Below are 19,447 nucleotides of genomic sequence, written 5' to 3' on the forward strand. Positions count from 1 at the left end.
AACTCATTGATATTTGATATATATTCTGAAACAAATTTACAGCGGTTGCCTGACAACCAACTCACAAATCACAATGCAGTACCCCATCGGACTATGGGATTTTATTTGGAAACCACCTTTCGTAAACGTACGTCACTGAACCATGTACTGGATGCACTGAACCAACATGCGTTTAAAAAAAGGGGAAAAAAGCAACAACAAAAACCGTAACATGTCCCAGGTTTGTGACCTCTCGTCCGAGCGGCACAGTGAAGTCACAGACTTCGATAGGTCCTTACAGTCGCTGTAACACTGGAGTTGCCTTTTTTTTGATCAGGCAGATTTCGGGTCGCTCCGCCGTGCCAGTTCTGAGGCAACTTTTTGAGGACCCATAGAGAGAGCAGAGCATCTCGGTCATGCTGCTATGATAGTTTAAACACCACCTTTAACTGGCTTAAACTTTAAACTGTTATCACAATCATAATGACAGACGTCAAAGTTAAGCAGGAGTCAAATGCCGCCGATGTTGCGGAAATAGAAAACAGGTGGGTCCAATGTTTTCACGTTATGTTGTTCGTTCATGTTAACACAGCTAACGGTGGCTAAAGGCTAGCGACGCGTTTGTTTGTTTACCTTCACTTCAGAATGTTTGTAGAAGATGTTCACACCAAGACAAGGACGGACACACATATGCAGTTGGCCGCGGACCCCCATCTGAAAATATTTCGTACCAGGGACCCCCATAGAAAATACGGTTATAGTGGTTAAACTGATTTTGATGCTTTCTGGGGAGTGGGGACCTGTGAGAATGTAGCCATGTCAGAAGATTATGAAAACGTTACAATGTCTGTTTGTAAATTAAGCTGGTGGTTTCCAGTCTCCCTCCCCTCTGCAATGTCTATGATAGTCAGTGATAAATAATCTATCTATACAACATAGACTCACATACTGATCATAAATGTAATCCTAAACTGGTGGTGGGTGATGATTTCTCATGTTGGCTGCTGGCACAAACCTCATCGTTACAGAAATGATCTAGATTCTAGAATATAGCAGCTCTATTTTTTTTATCGTTTTTGTGTAATATTTTAGGATAGCCAGATTTGATAGATCGCCCTCGTCCTTATCCACATTTAAACCACGGTCAGGAAGTCAACATTTCTATGGTAAACAGTGCATTCTAAGTTCTTTACTCTTTCCAAAGCGCTTTCATTATCACATCACACACCGAAACAATGGTTACAATACAAGGTATCAGCCTGATCACCGGGAGCAGTTTATGGGGAGTTTTTAAGGACATTTTCCTCGTCCTCAAAATTCCTCACAAGTGAAAAGATTGTTTTAGGCAGTTCGGGATTCTAGTTGTTTAGGGGTTAGGGTTGGTGATGTGCCATGCCCATGTCGTGCACTGAAAATAGCCAATTGAATCTTGTAGATTGGCCTTTTTAGGCATTAAGTTTGGAGTCATACATTTGTGTGTGTGTGTGTGTGTGTGTAGGATAAAGGACCTGTGTCAGCAGTTTCCTCATGGCATCACAGACCAGGTGATCCAGAACGACATGCCTCATCTGGCTCCCCAGCAGAGGGCGATGGTGATCAACAGACTGCTATCGCTGGTCAGTCTCTCCAATCCTCCTGTAGACCAAATCATCATGACATGAAACCTTAATTCTGGAAGAACAGGTCACCTAATATTGTTATTGACTATATTTTTGTATTCTAAATATCCACAGGTTGACAAACTAGACATAGCTATTGTTCTGGACACTTTATTTTATATTGAGTAAATATCCATAGACATTCTACCCCGAAATACCTCCCTGCTTGTTTGTTTACAAACATTCTGATCTGGTTTATATGATGCGCAGATTTTACAGAGCAAATGTGAAAAGGGCTAATATCGAGATATGTAAAAAGTCTTACACCTGCGACTGCGTACCGTAGATTTGATTGGAGGAATCACCTCACGCCGAGGCTCACAAGTGATTTATCAAGCGGTCGTATCCTGCCAATCACAGCGTAAGAATGGTCGGATGTTGATCCGCAAGTTTTTCGACACGAAGAAACGGAAGACAGGCAAAAAGGGAAAAGGCTCGTCGCGACGACGTCGATGAAAATAACGACATCGTCGTTCGTCGAGGAATGATCTCGCTGTCTCTCAAATTTTCCCTTCATTGTCAATGACGTTTTTAAAACAAACATTGAACTAAAAACAAACCCTGTATATAGGAGGGGCTAGCGCCCCTCAAAAATGTACTAATGTGTACATGTTTGTGTTTTCAGGGTCAGCTGGACCTGCTCAGAAACAGCACTGGACTCATGTACCGCATGAAGGATGCACAGACAGCCAGGTGGAAGCTTACTCATTATATCATAATAACAAACGCATAAGATTTCGCTAAAATGTAAAAAAGAGTCATTGTATTTGTATTGTATTGTATTGTATTGTATTGTATTGTATTGTATTGTATTGTATTGTATTGTATTGTATTGTTGTATTGTATTTGTATTGTATCTGTTATGTTTGTTTTTTCTGGACATTTTATTTAACAAAAGAGCTATAACTGTAATGTTTTTTATAAATGAAAAAGAATGTCAATAAATATATTGTTTAAAAAAAAAAAAAAATTAAAAAAGAAATCCTAAGAATTAAGTGTAAATTATGTTTATATATATATATATATATATATATATATATATATATATATTAAACGTTAAACTGTAAAACATAGCTAATGGATATTCTGCTGTTGGACTTTGGTGATTTAAACATTTGATTAGTTGAGGCATGTTTCATTTATTAATATTTTCACATTGTAAACAATGACACAGACACACATGTGCAGTATGAGTATGTAGCCTTACTGGCTTGCGTTGTGTCTCCCAGTAAGATGAAAGGTTCTGACAACCAGGAGAAACTAGTTTACCAGGTCATAGAGGACGCAGGAAACAAAGGTAGGACCTGCACACACGTCCATTACATATACTTTACACCTCATCCTACCGTGGGTGGTCTTTTACCCTGTGTTTATGTGTCAGGCAATGCCATCTGGAGCAGGGATGATGATACCCTGTGTTTTTGTTGTAGGCCAGTGGTTCTCCACCTTTTTAGGCCTCAACCCACAAATAATCACATTTGAACTGGGGACCCCCACCCTGACAAGCACTTGGAATTGTAGGATTTGAGGCATTGCATTTTGTTTGACATGGGGTGTTTTTCTAACCATGTGTTTGTGTTGCAGGCATCTGGAGCAGGGACATCCGTTTTAAGAGCAACCTCCCTCTGACTGAGATCAACAAGATCCTCAAGAACCTGGAGAGCAAGAAACTCATCAAAGCCGTCAAATCTGTGGCTGTGAGTCCACTGGTTTCTACTAAAGCCACGTTCTAGTACAGCATCTGAAATATATGGTGTAAATCCTGGGTCCTGGATGTAGTGCTGGCTGGGTCACAATATTTTTGAATACTTTGATATCGTTATTGTGATGAACATCTATTGTTGTAATGATATTCATTTTCAAAAACTCCAAAATCTCCGTCTTTTGCTGGTAGTAACGGCTGCAATTACTGTAGTGATGTCCTTTTCTGATTAGATCATCTGTTATTTACATTCATACATTTAGTTATCAGAATTGCACAATATCAATATTGAGGTGTTGGGTAACACATCTGTTTGTTTTCTTTATCTTCCAGGCGTCTAAGAAGAAGGTGTACATGCTGTACAACCTGCAGCCGGACCGCTCAGTGACTGGAGGAGCCTGGTACAGTGACCAGGACTTTGAGTCAGAGTTTGTGGAGGTCCTCAACCAGCAGTGTTTTAAGTTCCTGCAGGGCAAGGTGACATTTGGTGCGATGAGTCAATTGTAAACTGGAGCCTAACAGTGTGTCAGCAGATTTATTTCTGTCCGTTTGTCCTGTAAGCATATACAACTAGGGTTGGGATCCTTTAGGATTTTAACGATTCCGGTTCCTTCCTTCCGTCAACGTTCCGATTCCTTAACGGTTCCTATATGCAAATCTAATTTCGGTCATCATTAAATGTTTTGATAAACACATTCAAATGGGACTTTTACAAGTCTGTAACTCTTGAGTGTACACATGGACCCTTGCAGGTCCATTTGGTCCCATTTGCAACTCTCAGAGTAACGGTAATGGTGGTCCTTGAAATTTAAAAGTTTGAGCAATTACCGGTATTGTAATTTTATTGCAGATATGACAATGTGATAAGACCGGTTCCGGAAACGGTTCCATGTGTGATGGAATCGATTACGGTTGCTCAATGTTTGATCCGGTTCCTCCGGATCCCAATGCTATATACAACAGATTAAGCTTAACGGTTCATGTTTGTTGTGTTCCTGGCAGGCGGAGGTAGCGAGGGACAGCAAGCAGAGTCCCATGGTGCAGAGGAACAGCTCCTTTGCTACGTCACACGAAGTGTGGAAGTACATCTGTGAACTGGGTATCAGCAAGGTAGGTGACTGACGCATACATAACATAATATGACAGCTGCTCAACCGACTGAGATGCAGAGTCAGTTTATTTTATAGTCTCGTGAGCAGGACCTTTTGCCTCCCACGATGTTCAAATGTTTCTTTCTTCTTTCACCTCTTTATTTATTCAGGAAGGTCAATTGAGAGCCAGCTCTGAAAAAAGGCGGAGATCCGGGCACACAAAATAGTTAAAAAGGAGGAAAAACATTATTACACCAACATGTTTCGACCTATACCAGTCTTCATCAGGGCTCAAAAAAGAGAGCCAGCTCTTTTCCAATGATGCCCTGATTACAGTAAACATCGCATACAATTTAAACAAATAAATTACAAGATAATAGACATTTCAGAATGAACAAGTACAGCTAGATCTCAAAGTATAAATCAAGTTCTTCAGTTTCCGTCATATGAGCACGGAGGCTCTGGAGAAAATGTCCTTACTGTCGTGCAACTTTGTCCTGATATAAATCAAAATAATCAAAGCCTATGTAGCTTGCTTCTTAGCAGAAATGGAAATTCAAAAATGAAATTTAAAGATATTTTAAAATATCTTTTCATGAACGGAAATGAGGAATGGAGATGGCGGCTTCCTTTCTCAGCTTTCAGGATGTGTAGTTCCAAACTATATAGAATTGCTGTTTGGCTACGTGAGACTACAATAGCTCCTTTTAGTACTGCTGTTTTTTACCATGAAGATAATTAGAATTACAAGGTTAAGACCCAATAGGGTCCATTTGGTTCTTTTGGTTCCATTTGTATGGTGTCCTTGAAATGTAAAAGTTTAAGAAACACTGCTCTAAAACTCACTAGTGTCCCCTGTTGTCCCTCTGTCATCCAGGTGGACTTGTCCATGGAGGACATCGAGACCATTCTGAACACGCTGATCTACGACGGCAAGGTGGAGATGACCATCATCGCCGCCAAGGAGGGGACGGTGGGCAGCGTGGACGGACAGATGAAGCTGTACCGAGGCGTCAACCCCATCATCCAGCCCACAGGACTGGTCAAAGTACCCTGCGGACTCTGTCCGGTAAAATCAGCCCATCAATCTATCAGTCAACAGTCACAGAACCCCAAATGAAACCCTAACAAATTAGGACTGCAACTATTGATGTGGTTAATTTTTATATATCAATCAATAGTTTAACCAATTGACTCACCCGGCGACGAGTTTGCCTTTTGACGCCTTTTTAGTTTTTTCGTATGTAAGGTGACGCCTTATCACGCCTTTTTTAATAACAATTGATTACAGTGCTCTGCTTCCAGTTTCCCCACGTAACGGTCCCATTTTGATCCGGTAAAAATATCCGGTACAAACCGGAAATGAAAAATCCGCTGCTTTATGTGACACAGCATCTTAGAACATGAATATCTCTGATCTTCTTTTTATACCAAAAATAAGCTTGGTTTGCATCTGATTTATCTAAACGATAGTATTTCACTTACAAAAAGTATGTTTTGGGTGGATTAAATGACAATCGCGAGACATAGCGGATTTTTACTTCCTGACTCAGCGGTTTCCGACCAAAACCGCTTTGAAGTGAAGAGACTCGCTCATTGACTTCAAATGTATGACGGGCTGCGCCATTTGCAACACCCCCCGAACACAAACGGTGATTACTCTGTTGTCCTGCAGGTGTTTGATGACTGCCACGTGGGAGGTGAAATCTCTCCATCCAACTGTATCTACATGACAGAGTGGCTGGACTTCTGACCTCCGCACTCACCCCTCCCCACACCGCACCTCCCCGACGTTTTCTCTATGATGAAAACCTTTAAATGTGTGGCTTTATTTTCTGTTGTTGATCTATGATACCATGATGTATGTTTATTTTGTATTTATCTCCAGGGTCTGATAAATGTTCTTCCAAACCCTGCAAATATAAGTAAGGCTCAAATTGTGTTTCCAGATTTTATTTTATGTTCAATTATAACAAAATGTGTCTTGTGCTGGCAGCAGATCTGCATCGTCGCACAATTATGTATTGTTAGCCGGGGAGCCACAGGCCCAAAATTGGGCAGGACCTGTGATGTCATTCCGTACTTTTTATTTGGTCATTATGGTTCACAGAATGAGAATGCGATGTTTCCTGCTCTGCCGGAAACATTGCGAAAAAAAGGTTATGGCCATTTTTGTATAGCTTACCACATCATAGACAACCAATATAAGGCACCATTTCCCAAATGTAATCATGCTTTAAAGGAGAATTCCATGCTAGAAGGCTTTCTTGGTTTTATTTGTAGTTGTTACATCCCCACCAAAGAGGTCCATGTGTTATTCTGTGAAAAAGTGCATTATTGGCTATTTCCCCTAATAAGCCCTCAATGGGGGTTGGGTTTTTGTGCTAATTCGCTTATTTCCATCTAAATAAGTAGTAAAGTATGCCGCTTGGGATTTTTTGCGCTTTTGCACAAAATAACACCTGGACCTCTTTGGTGGGGACGTAACAACTACAAATAAAGGTAAGAAAGCCTTCTACAATGGAATTCTCCTTTTTAAGTAGCATGTGACAAACTAAATCAAATGCTTGGAATGGATTCAGAATCATGAAAACTCCCTAGTCCGACATGTCACATGACTCACATGCTACTTAAAGCATGATGAAATTTGGGAAATTCTCAGTTTTATTTCAACCCTCAATGAATTACTCCATGGACACCAATTTAATAAATATACTTTTTATTTTATCTCTGGGAACCCAATCTACACTGTAAATTCCTCTGTGCTTATGTAACTGTGATAGTGTACCATTGATTGTTGATAGGGTCCATTTGGTTCCATTTGTACACCGAGTTCCGTTCAGACTGAGTCTGTCCCGGACATTTTGGGAGAAATGTATTCATGTGAAAACTTCTAATCTAGATCATCTTAAAGGGACACTTCACCCTTTTTGCAAAAAGATATGTTAATGATGTTTAGAAGATTTAGAACACTTTCCTGGGGGTCTGTGTGTGTGTGTAATATGTGGTTTTAGATATTTTAGATTTTAGCAGTGAGCCCAGTGTCTCTGATTTCATGGACACTGGGCTCACTTACTTCCTGGACTACAATTCCCATAATGTTTTGGTGCACTGCTCCTCTTTGTGGATAGGGGGAGGGCTGTCTTACTGAGACAACATGTAGTCCAGGAAGTAAGTGAGCCCAGTGTCCATGACATCAGAGACACTGGGCTCACTGCTAAAATCTAAAATATCTAAAACCACATATTACACACAGACCCCCAGGAAAGTGTTCTAAATCTTTTAAACGTCATTAACATATATTGTTTTGCAAAAAGGGTGAAGTATCCCTATATTTGTCCAATGTTGTTTAACCCATTTTGGGCGGGAACCCCTTTTGGTGTTTCAAGCATTCTGTTATACTTAAGATATTGGAAAATAGTAGATCTAAAAGCTTGTGGCGCGCTATGAACTTGTAGGTCTGCTATTTTTGAAAAATCGTAAAAATGCGGCAACATTCTTTCAGAGCGAACGTTTTTTTTATTTCGACGTCAGGCCTAAATGGGTTAAGAGCAGTGGTTCTCAAACATGTTCATGTCAAGGACACCCAAATGAATATGTATTAATAATACACAGACTGAAAATATACAAGATCTCCATCCCTCTTCGGAACAGGAGAACACAAAAATAAAGAAATCTTGTACAGTGAAACCTGCGATAGAAGTCTATACAAGATCTTTTGCAAAATGTTTAATTCTTCCCCCCCCGCAAGATTGAAAATAGCAGACAAATATTAGTTAGGGTTAAAGTGGTTAAACTTAAGCAAGCCCAAATAATTTTACAAGCGCCTATCCAGGAAAACAAGCCCAAAGTCACTTATAATAAGCAGACTTTGCAACACTGCCTCTACACTAGTAAAAAATATCTCTGGAGAGTCTGTTAAATGTCTGCAATAAAATCGGTTTCATTACTGTTCCTTTTGAATTAATTGGCCTCTCTGAGTTTGTGCACGGCCTTGATGAGTTCAGGGAAGTGTGTGTTCATGAAGTGTCCTCTGTCAGTGTACTCATGGAGCTCCGCCTGCAGGCCCTCCGCCACTTCCTGCTGCTCCGCCCAGGGCAGGAAGGGGTCGTCCCGGGAGCCAAACTGGACTATATGGCCGACGTTCCCCCGGATGCGCTCCCACTCCCACGGGCGGCTGAAATACCCTGCGATTGAAGGTGAGCGTTCAGTAACCTGTGCACGATTCAACTTCTCAATCTGCGTCATTTGGATTTCATAGCGTCGTTGTCGGGTGGAAACCTTGTATGTCCAAAACTGTTACTTTTCAGGAAACGGTGTTCCAATGTATCTAATATTAGTCATAAGCTCTTGTACTTTTTGTTGGTTCAATATTTATAAAAACACCGCTTTCACACTTTCGAAACTGGTAAATAGATCCTTAGATCTGCTATTTTTGCTTTTTTTGTGTGAGTGTAGTGTCATGAATTAAAGCATTATATAAAAGGTACTGTACATTCAGTGATATGGAAAATAAAGATGTAAATAGTCCAGTAATGTAATTTGACCTCAATCTAATTGCAAAAAAAAACAAACTCAGCTGATTTTGCAACTTCAATATATCCTGAATAACAGAAAAGAAAGTTGCCTGGAATTGTCTGAGGGGAAAGTGTTGAAAATGGCCTGTACAGTATGGCCACCATTGACAACCTATTAGAAGGCAATATTTTCTAAATGTCCTTATGCTTTGAGTAGCATGTGCTGACATCACATTTGAGCAAGTTGCTATGGCAAAATCTAGCCCAATGAGTGTTTTTGTGCAAAACTAATGCTTGGAATGGCTTCAGCATCATGAAAACCCCCTAGTTTGATATGTCACGTGCTACTTAAAGCATAAGGAAATTTAGAAAATATTGCCTTATAATAGGATGTCAATGGTGGCCATACTGTACAGGCCATTTTCAACACTTCCCCTCAGACAATTCCAGGTAACGTTTTTTCTGTTATTCTTGAGTGGTGCAAACCACTCCAACAACTGGCTTTGTACCCGTGTACCCGTGTTCGTACCAAAAAAATGAGCATGGTTGCTATGGTCACTGACATTACGTCAGACCACAGCTGATCAGTCTATATAAGACCATGCACCACTCAGTTCACACGGGTGTGATTTTTTCTATATATTGAAGATTCAAAATCAGCTGAGTTTGTTTTTTTTGCAATTAGATTGAGGTTGACCCTGTATTTTCCATAGATTTCCTGTACTAAAACACATACAAATCAGGAGTAAATTGGGTCCAAGCTCACCACTCGCTCTCTCATTTTTATCTCCCAGGTCTGAGGTGTACGCTCCCACTAGGATGATGGCAAACACTTTGTGTGTCTCGGCGTACCTGCAAGACATACAGATGTGGTACATACATTATATACTGGTGGTTAAATCCAGATGAGGAAGAACTATAAAAGGAGAAATAATATTTTCTCTGGTGGACAGGAGTCTACCTGGCACCCCTATCTACCCCAAATCTAATCTACAAGCGGAAACAGTTAAAATATGTCACCAAATCTGCAAGCCCTTTAAAGTAGGGCTATCAATGTTGTGATATGAGACTGGACAACGTCTGGGATTTTAGATATAATGTGGCGATATGGCATAAGCGTGGTCTTTTCTTGGCGTAAGCCTTATTTTGCACTTTCAAAAATGTCCAAAAATAGCAAAGCTCACAAATCACAATGTGAGTAGATTAACAAAATATTAAAATACGGTATATCATCACAATACAATTAATTTTCCACTTGAGAATCAATAAAGTATTCTATTCTATAAGGTGACCAAGAGCTCTCCCTCTTGTCACCTCACCACAAACAAGGTGAGGTGACAAAACTGTCCCCAGTCACCTCATGGTCACAAAACATGCAGTCGGATGTGACAAAAAGCTGTCCCCGGTCACCTCATGATAGTCACAACACATGCAGTCGGATGTGCCAAAAAGCTGTCCCGGGTCACCTCATGATAGTCACAAAACATGCAGTCGGATGTGTCAAAAAGCTGTCCCAGGTCACCTCATGATAGTCACAACACATGCAGTCGGATGTGTCAAAAAGCTGTCCCAGGTCACCTCATGATAGTCACAAAACATGCAGTCGGATGTGACAAAAAGCTGTCCCGGGTCACCTCATGATAGTCACAACACATGCAGTCGGATGTGCCAAAAAGCTGTCCCAGGTCACCTCATGGTCACAACACATGCAGTCGGATGTGCCAAAAAGCTGTCCCCGGTCAGCTCATGGTCACATGCAGTCAAATGTAACAAACAAGGTGACAAAGAGCTGTTCCCGGTTAGCCTGGCTAATAAGCCAGACCGAATCAGCCGTTGGCAAAAAAAAATTGCCAGTTCCCGGTCACCTCATGGCCGCTGCAGCTCCAGAGCTGTGACCGATGATCACAGTCTCCTCGTCACATCCCAGCGTCTCCTCCATGAACGGCAACCACACCGTTTCTCTGGCTGTCACTGAACCACACACACACACACACACCAGTTTTTCCCTGATACACACAACTTAGACTAGGTTACAATGTTCTCAAACTGGTGTCCAGGGACCCTCAGGGTTCCTTGAGTGGGTTCCAAATGGACCCTCACACGTCAGTAACTCTGAGAGTGTACAATGGAACTGAGAATGGAAATGGAGTTAATTTTGCTTCCATTTGTACACTCAGAGTTACAGCCTGGGGTCCTTGAAATTAAAAAGGTAAATATTACAGTATTAAATAGTCGTGCAACATCAACTGAAGCATTCAAAATATGACTGTAAATTAAATACCCAAAATATTAACATCAATCACTCCACACACACAAACCTCAACAACCACAAGGTTTTGAGTTTGCCCGCAGACCCCCAACTTAAAGTATTTTGTGCCAGGGACCCTCATACATAATTGTGTATGTATTGTACTATTACTGTTACTTAAAAAGTTAAACATTTTAATATCATGTTACCTACCCGGGTCAGGCATGTTTTTCAGCAGACACGTCATACCTGGAATCTAAAGAAAATATTGTCAACATGTTTCATAATGGCATATGTAGGCTACAAATTCTGATACAGCACTATTTTCTAACTTATGATTGGAAATTATCTTATTTCAATTTACAACAGAATAGATCAGGAATAAAGATGAACAAACTTTTCAGTATGGGGGGTTTATAACTCAGACAGTGCAGAGTTAAATTAACAGTGAGGATTTTAGTAAAATAGGTTTACTGTGTTGAGAGACCATAAAGTTATGGTTGAAACTAATATTCTAGTGAGATCCGGTCTAGAGCCCGCCTACTTCAAACATTCAGTTTCTTGTTTGTGCCACATTGTTATTGTTCCCCCACATTATGAAACCAGTCGTTTAGTCCCGCCAGAGAGTCACTATAATACATGGATTTACGGGAAAAAAAACAAAACATGCCGGATTCTTAAGATTACACCTCGGAATCGGAGGTTTTTGGAATAGGCTGTAGTAAGGCGGGCTTAAGAGAGGATATGCAACCTGGCAAAAAGGAATTGATCCTAGTTTAATTCAAAGTAAACCAGTCAGCAAGTATCCTTTAAACACGATGTTTCACCTTATTGATGTTCTTGTGGGCCCATCCGTACCAGTTACAGTGTTGTATATCTCCTACTCCGTTCCCAGGGACGATCACAGCCTTGCTCAACGGCATTCTACTGGAATCTTAGAGTAGACTGGAGTAAGACTGGAGGTAAGAAACTCCCCACGTTGGTTTGGTTTGAAACAGATTAGTTCCGTGTCTGTCAAGTGAAGCCCGTTTCAGCTGCTGAGTTTAACCCAGTTGACTACCGCCCTCTACTGGTTGTGGGAATGAATGAGTAAATAAATAGATGAAACCCATAAACCTGAAAATGTATTTTCTGTTAAAGAGCTGGAGAGTCAGGGTCTGAACAAACACACAATGATTACTATAACAATATAGAGCTTTTAACCAAACAACAACATTGTTTTAACAAAATAATACCTATAGGGGTCCTTGAATTGTTGAATTTTCAGCTATTTCAACATGTGTTTAAAAAGAAAAAGTGACAAATCTTCTCTTAGTCCCTGGCACACAATCTTTCCAAATGGGGATCCACAGCCATATCATTTTAGGGGTCCTTCAAATGAAAATATTTGAGAAGTACTACTGCTGTAAATGAAAGAAGGGATGCTGTTTTTACTTAAAATGTATGAACTGTATTAGTTTTTCTTTGAAATCAATCAAGTGATACTTCTCAAAGTTATTACAAAAAGACCTGACATCAGATCAAAGATCACAGAATCTATTGAATGTGAAGGGGGAGGTAACAGTAGATCCCGTTATCTTTTGTGGCCAGATGTAATTTCCTGGGGTCCAGTAGGACTATAACCATAAAGAAATCAAATCACTGTAACATTTGGTTAAAAAAAAGACATTTTTAGCCACTCGTTCGAATGCCCCTGCCCCTTTGTCAAAAATAGCTAACATCATTAAAACTAAAGAAAGCAGCAAATGAAAAAAATAATAAATGAACACTCTTCTTTTACTTTCTCTAATAACAACCTAAAACATGAACCTTGGTTGTAAAAAACCCAAGTTGTCCTTTAATTTACGGTGGGTGGTGGTGGGGGGGGTGGTCCTGCCTGGTTAACAAATTAACAGTGATGATTTGTTTGAAGAAATGCAAGCATACAGCTCCACGATGAATTCTCCTTGCTTTCATGGAGCTGATGTGAATTATAACATAATCAAATGTAGAGGATAGGGCGGCTACTGTAATGTCAAATGTGCAGTGGTAAAAACTAACGGAGGAAAAGTCACTAATTCCACAATAATATAATTGACGTTTTTGGGCCGGGTAGGGCATAAAATGTGTGCTAATTAGTAAGGCCAGGCGGGGCCTCGGTCCAGCCCAGTTAGATGATCTACATCTAAAAGCTCAACAACGCCTCACAGCATGAGTTGTTGTGAGCTTGTAGATCTGCTATTTATGGTTGAAGTTTTCCTCAGAATATAAGGATGGTAGGGTAATGTAAAAAAACAAAAAGGTAGTAGTAACTCTCAGTACTCCTTAGGGGTCCTGGACCCCCTGTTGAAGACTCCTGCATTAGTGATCTACACATATGTGCACATCACTCGTCGTCAGGTTTTGTGAAACAAGCACACAGGCCTACAAAAACAAGCCTAGGTGATGATCACACGCACGTACACACACACACACACACACACACAGAGTTGCATTGGTGTGGTGGTTTACCTTAAAAACAATTTTGTCCTGACCCGACCCTTTGATGTGGTTTGGGCTTTTACAGGGGAGAAAAAAACGAAACAAACCCACACTAGCTTATAATAAGCAGACCTGGCAACAGTGCAGTCTGTCCACTGTGCACATTTATGTAACAGTACATTACATAATGACACACTGAGCCCTTCCCACCTACACATGCTCTCTGTTAACTCTTTATGTCCCTCTGCTCCGTACAGCACAACATTGGACTCACACCGTGATGAAAAGTAGCCTACATTTACTCAAGTACTGTACAATTACTGTACTTTTACTTTCATTTACTTGTAGGCCTATATCTGTTCTTTGATACTTTATACTTCTACTTCACTACATCTCCAGAGGCAGTTTATTTGGCAACCTTTATTTATACTTTGTAGATTTAGATTAGACCTGTTTTAGCCTACTTTTGCTATTTGAAAATTGCAGATCTACAATATCACATATTGCGTGCGTTGTAGATCCGCTATTTTCAAAAGATGCCTGAAAACCTTTGAAAAAATGAGGGGTTATATTTGACCCCCCCCCCTATTCATGCCATGTGCGTGCGTGCGTGCGTGCGTGTGTGTGTGCGTGCGTGCGTGCGTGCGTGTGTACTGTGTGTGTGTGTGTGTGTGTGTGTGTGCGTGCGTGCGCGTGTGTGTTGCATGTGACCTACAAACCAAAGTTGACTTTTCTCTTACATAGAACACAATGTTCCAAGCGTGTTTTATCACCAGAGTTGCTGACTACAGTACAAAATACATGCAATATGATGCAGCATGACGTTGGTCAGTTGCAGAATGGTGTGTGTGGGGGGGGGGGGGGGGGGGTTGCATAGTATTTCCATTTGTTTTCATTGCATCCCTTAAAGGACACATTTCCAAGTTGTTTTTTCTCCCCAATTTAGTTGTCATGCCACACATTAGTAAAAGAAGGGAGAGCAAGTGACAAATGTACATTTTGTCGCTGTTGGGCAGACACCAGCTTTTTTTCCCTCATCACTGCTATCCTTAACTCCACTTGAGCAGCACCTGCAATAAAACTCAGCTGGCACTGCCACGGCGGAAAGCGATGCTGGTAAGCAAACCATAGGCAGTGAAGATGGACATAGCCTGGCAGATTCATCTGGTTTCCAGATGGGCAGCGGGCGGGCAAACCGGTGAAAATGACGTCACAGATCCCACTTACGTCATATACTGACACTGTTATTTAAAGCTGTGCATTCTGCCAAGGAACATGATTAATTGACAGACACAGATACATAGATTATAAATCCCAACAGCCTTATTCGATTTAAATTGAAAGTGACTTTGAATCAAGTACTAACTTTAGAGAAAGAAGTACAAAGCATCACATTTTGAGTTTTTAAAGCGAGATACATTAAAAACGGTTCCTGAACCAGAACCTGGGGGACACCGCAGGAGACCCCCAAAAAAGACTTGAGTATTGACAATCAGATTGAGTTAAACCCCTCCGGGTATAAAGTGACGGTGATTTGGTGACTGAATGGAGAATGGCGGTCTTCCGCCGCCGGAGAGAGAGACATGGACCCGTCAGATGGACTTCATCCTCGCTTGCGTGGGCTTCGCCGTGGGCCTGGGCAATGTGTGGCGCTTTCCCTACCTGTGCTACAAGAACGGCGGAGGAGTGTTTCTGATTCCCTATGTGTTGATGGTGTTCGCCGGGGCCATACCCGTCTTCTTCCTGGAGATAGCCATGGGCCAGTTCATGAAGGCGGGAAGCATCGACGTGTGGAACATCGCCCCTCTGTTCAAAGGCCTGGGCTTCGCGTCCATGGTCATCGTGTTTTGGTGCAACACGTACTACATCATGGTCCTGGTCTGGGCCCTTTACTACTTCATCAAGTCCATGGCCTCCACCCTCCCATGGACCACCTGCGACAACGATTGGAACACGGACAGGTGCGTGAACAACACCGTCGTAGAGACCTATTGTCGGAGCAACCCCCAGGGGAGCAGAGGTCCCAATGTGACCTGTCAGGACTTGCGGCCGTCTATCATCGAGTTCTGGGAGAACAAGGTGTTGAATATCTCCAGCGGTTTGCATGAGCCCGGCACGATCAACTGGGAGCTGTTGCTGTGTCTGCTGACCGTTTGGATCATTGTATATTTATGCGTGTGGAAGGGTGTCAAATCCACTGGCAAGGTTGTGTACTTCACGGCGACCTTCCCCTACGTGGTTCTCTTCATCTTATTGATCAGAGGAGTCACACTTCCTGGAGCGTCTGATGGCATCATGTACTACCTCAAACCTGATTGGTCCAAACTGGGTCAAGCGCAGGTGTGGATCGATGCCGGGACTCAGATCTTCTTCTCCTACGCCATTGGACTGGGAGCGCTGAATGCTCTGGGCAGCTACAACAGGTTTCACTATGACTGCTACAAAGACACCTTCATCCTGGCTCTGATAAATAGCGGGACCAGTTTCTTGGCCGGGTTCGTCGTCTTCAGCATACTGGGATTCATGTCCCATGAACAGAACGTGCACATCTCTCAAGTGGCAGAGTCGGGTCCCGGCCTGGCGTTCATAGCGTACCCTAAAGCTGTGAGTTTGATGCCCTTCGCGCCTTTCTGGGCCATCCTGTTTTTCTTCATGCTGCTCTTGCTGGGGTTGGACAGCCAGTTTGTGGGCGTCGAAGGCTTCATAACGGGTATCCTCGATTTGTTTCCAGATAAATACTGCCACCGCTACCGACGGGAGATCTCCGTGGGGGTGTTCTGCATGCTGTGGCTCCTCATCGACCTCTCCATGATAACACAGGGGGGTATGTACGTCTTCCAGTTGTTTGACTTCTATTCTGCCAGCGGGATGACTCTTCTTTGGCAGGCGTTCTGGCAATGCATTGTGGTGGCCTGGGTTTATGGGGCCGATCGCTTCATGGACGATGTTGCTCGCATGATCGGCTACAAACCGTGTCCGTGGATGAAATGGTGTTGGTGCTTCATTACCCCCTGTATCTGCATGGCCATTTTCCTGTTTAACCTGATTAATTACCAGCCGCTAACCTACAACATTACGTACAAGTATCCGTGGTGGGGACAGATGATTGGCTGGTGTCTGGCTCTGTCCTCCATGTTGTGTATACCCTTCTTCATCATCTACAAGCTCTTAAGAGCCAAAGGCACGTTCAAGGAGCGCTGGGTCAAGCTGACCACTCCAATATGGAGCCCTCATCATTTGGAGTACATGTCCCAAGACACGGACATGCAGTCGTCCGCATCACCAGGGACGGACGACGATAAGAGACCGTCATCCAACTCGGACGACAGGAGTGCGGGCTCTGCCGCAGATGACGAGAGAACGCTGCCCATCAGGTCACGACATGAGAGTGTCTAGGACTGTTTTCTCAAACTGTTAATTTCAAGGACAACCCTGGCTCTGACAGTGTACAGATTTGTACACTCAGAGTTACAGACTTCTAAGGGTCCATTTTGAACCCCCTCATGGAAGAGGGTCCATTTGGTTCCATTTGTACACTGTCAGAGACGAGTAAGGGTCCATTTGCAACTCCCTCAATGAACCAATATGATCGCTGGACCCCACTTTAATTGTGAACCACTGGTCTAGGACAAGACGGCATGACAGGCGTCATCTAGACAAGGGAGCGCTTGTCTACTTTCTTTGTTATTGTTTATTATGCAGCTATTTTATTGTTTGCTACTGCTGCTACAATGATGAGGAACTGCCTTCCAAAGATCGTGGGAGTGGCCTATCTTTTATTAGAATTGGGAATGTAACATCTGGATTTGATTGGTCAACAAAATAATGCCACAAGCGTCATGGAATCCATGTTTGATTGCCCAAGCTTCACGTGACATAGTGCTATGATCAACGCTACTACATTCTCAGGCTGCTCTGTGTGCCTTTATACATCTGAGAGAGGCGTAGTGGTCTTCACATCAAATCAAACGACTCACCCCAAATTTGAAGCCAAATGCGAAAGATTCATTTTTTGCCGATTTTCACCAAATGAGATGATCTCAGAGGTCATGTGGCTATGAGGGTTTTGACATTCTATCCTAGTTTACCTGTAATTGTCTTAGTGGCAAAGGCCTCTACAGTATGTTGATTTGACAGACAACGCCATAAAACATGACATCCAATAAATTCACACATTGCACACATGCCACTTTTTAGCTGCTCAAAGCTCAGGCCATTGAATTTATTTATTATGCACTCATATTGTATCATGCAAATTAGTCATATTATGCACTTTATGCTCTCCTATCTCCATCTTTTTAATTGCAATGATGAGCTCGCACAACAAAGAATTTCACACACCTTACTTGTAATGTGATGTGACAATCTTTATTGATGATTACATGATTCTGATTCTGAATCTGATTCTGAATAATGTTTACAGTTATTGTCAAAACTCTTCAATGGGAATTCCACTGGAATTTACCAGATTGGGGCAGATTCTGAAGTGGTTAAGTCTGACTGATGTCATAATGACATATTTAGCAACTAAACTAGAAAGAAACCAAGTGATCTATGTCATTTTAGATTTTATCTATAGCAACATACGATTTTCAGAAAGCTCTAGGATTTAGAACAGTGGTTTTCAACAATAGCAGATATACTGTACATTAAGCTTACAGCGTGACACCGCGCTGCAAGCTTCTACATCTGCTATGTTATTATGGGTTAATGCAGGAAACTGGGTAATGTGCCATAGGCCTACTTTAGTATTTTATTTTAGAATCTGGCTTTATTGTCTTATTATTTCATCTTGAGAATTCAATTTCACTGCAGTGTGTGGCCGATGATCGGAAGGGGCCTGTCCATGTTCAGGCTGCAGTACGTGTGTGAAGCTTTTAAAGCCAACCTCTGCTCTCCACGTAGTCCAGGCACTGGTGTTATGGTGCTTCTATCCAGCTGTGTGGTACAATGTAGATGTGTAAAACGGCTTCAGTACTAACTGGTCATTCTGTTTACATGTTTGTACAAGTGTGTGTGCGTGTGTGCATGCGTGCGTGTGTGCGCGCATGTGCGTGTGTGCATGCATTGTATACATGTGCCATATATTTTCCTGTGTGCGTCTCTCTTTCTCTATCTGAAGTACAGTATAATCAACGGCTGTCATATTTCCCATCAGGCTTGTGGAGATGTTTGCTTTGGTTTATCAGCTGTGCTCAGTAATAGTTTATATTGGCACCAGTGTTGTTTGAATCATTTCACTCCAATGTTTTCATTTACACTTCCTGCTTCAGACCTAACATCTTTGTTGCTCGGTTCTTCCTGGCAATAGATTTACCTTTTCAGTTTTTTTATAACTCACCTGCACAATTTGCTGTAACTTGTCCCTTATACAGTATGTATTTAGATTGTATTCATCTAGATTACTGCCTGTGTTCTGATCAATCATATCCAGCATTTCAACCACACTGAAGACTGACCAGTGGTGGAAAGTAACTAAGTACCGGTAAGTAGTTACTGTAGTAGGCAAATAAACCTTTGCATTCCTACATTTGACCTCTTGTGACAATTCATCTAGTGTTAGGATCTGTCCCTCCCCCTCTCTGGGGTAGTGCTTTCATAATGAGAAGTACTATCCTCTCAATTCAATTCAAAAGGTGTGTTGGAGTAAAACTACTAAAGGTGTGGCCTGTGCCGGCTTAGCGGTCCAGGCACCTTGGCTGGTAATCCAGCATGACAGTATGTCACAGGTTCGAGTCCCGATCCCGATGAACTTTGCTGTGTGTCTTCCCCCCATCTCTCTCCCCGATTCC

At 42.0% G+C, this 19,447-nt stretch overlaps 3 protein-coding genes across 4 annotated transcripts; 2 read left to right on the forward strand and 1 right to left on the reverse strand.

Moving 5' to 3' along the window:
• The first annotated feature begins 237 nt into the window (after nt 1–237).
• polr3f (polymerase (RNA) III (DNA directed) polypeptide F) lies at nt 238–6,367 on the forward strand. Its single transcript, XM_079499444.1, has 9 exons — nt 238–524; nt 1,478–1,595; nt 2,263–2,330; nt 2,867–2,934; nt 3,222–3,334; nt 3,673–3,816; nt 4,342–4,449; nt 5,308–5,499; nt 6,106–6,367. Exons 1-9 carry the CDS (start codon nt 463–465, stop codon nt 6,181–6,183), a joined length of 951 nt encoding a protein of 316 aa, XP_079355570.1. The 5' UTR covers nt 238–462; the 3' UTR covers nt 6,184–6,367.
• Nucleotides 6,368–7,309: 942 nt separating this feature from the next.
• On the reverse strand, nt 7,310–12,238 carry rbbp9 (retinoblastoma binding protein 9). Of its 2 annotated transcripts, none has more exons than XM_079499445.1 (5): nt 12,023–12,238; nt 11,409–11,451; nt 10,813–10,918; nt 9,714–9,799; nt 7,310–8,617 (listed from the first exon to the last, which is right to left on the reverse strand). In XM_079499445.1, exons 1-5 carry the CDS (start codon nt 12,116–12,118, stop codon nt 8,394–8,396), a joined length of 555 nt encoding a protein of 184 aa, XP_079355571.1. In that variant the 5' UTR covers nt 12,119–12,238; the 3' UTR covers nt 7,310–8,393. The 2 variants fall into 2 exon arrangements, with proteins under 2 accessions (XP_079355571.1, XP_079355572.1); XM_079499446.1 differs by having other exon boundaries at nt 12,054–12,185.
• Nucleotides 12,239–15,230: 2,992 nt separating this feature from the next.
• Nucleotides 15,231–17,051, forward strand: LOC306921281 (sodium- and chloride-dependent creatine transporter 1-like; the record flags this gene model as incomplete). Its single annotated transcript, XM_079498390.1, has 1 exon — nt 15,231–17,051. The coding sequence occupies exon 1, from the start codon at nt 15,252–15,254 to the stop codon at nt 17,049–17,051; it is 1,800 nt and encodes a 599-aa protein (XP_079354516.1). The 5' UTR covers nt 15,231–15,251.
• Between the last annotated feature and the right edge of the window lie 2,396 nt (nt 17,052–19,447).

Source organism: Electrona antarctica (assembly GCF_951216825.1).
Source record: "Electrona antarctica genome assembly, chromosome: 4".
NCBI lineage: Eukaryota > Metazoa > Chordata > Actinopteri > Myctophiformes > Myctophidae > Electrona > Electrona antarctica.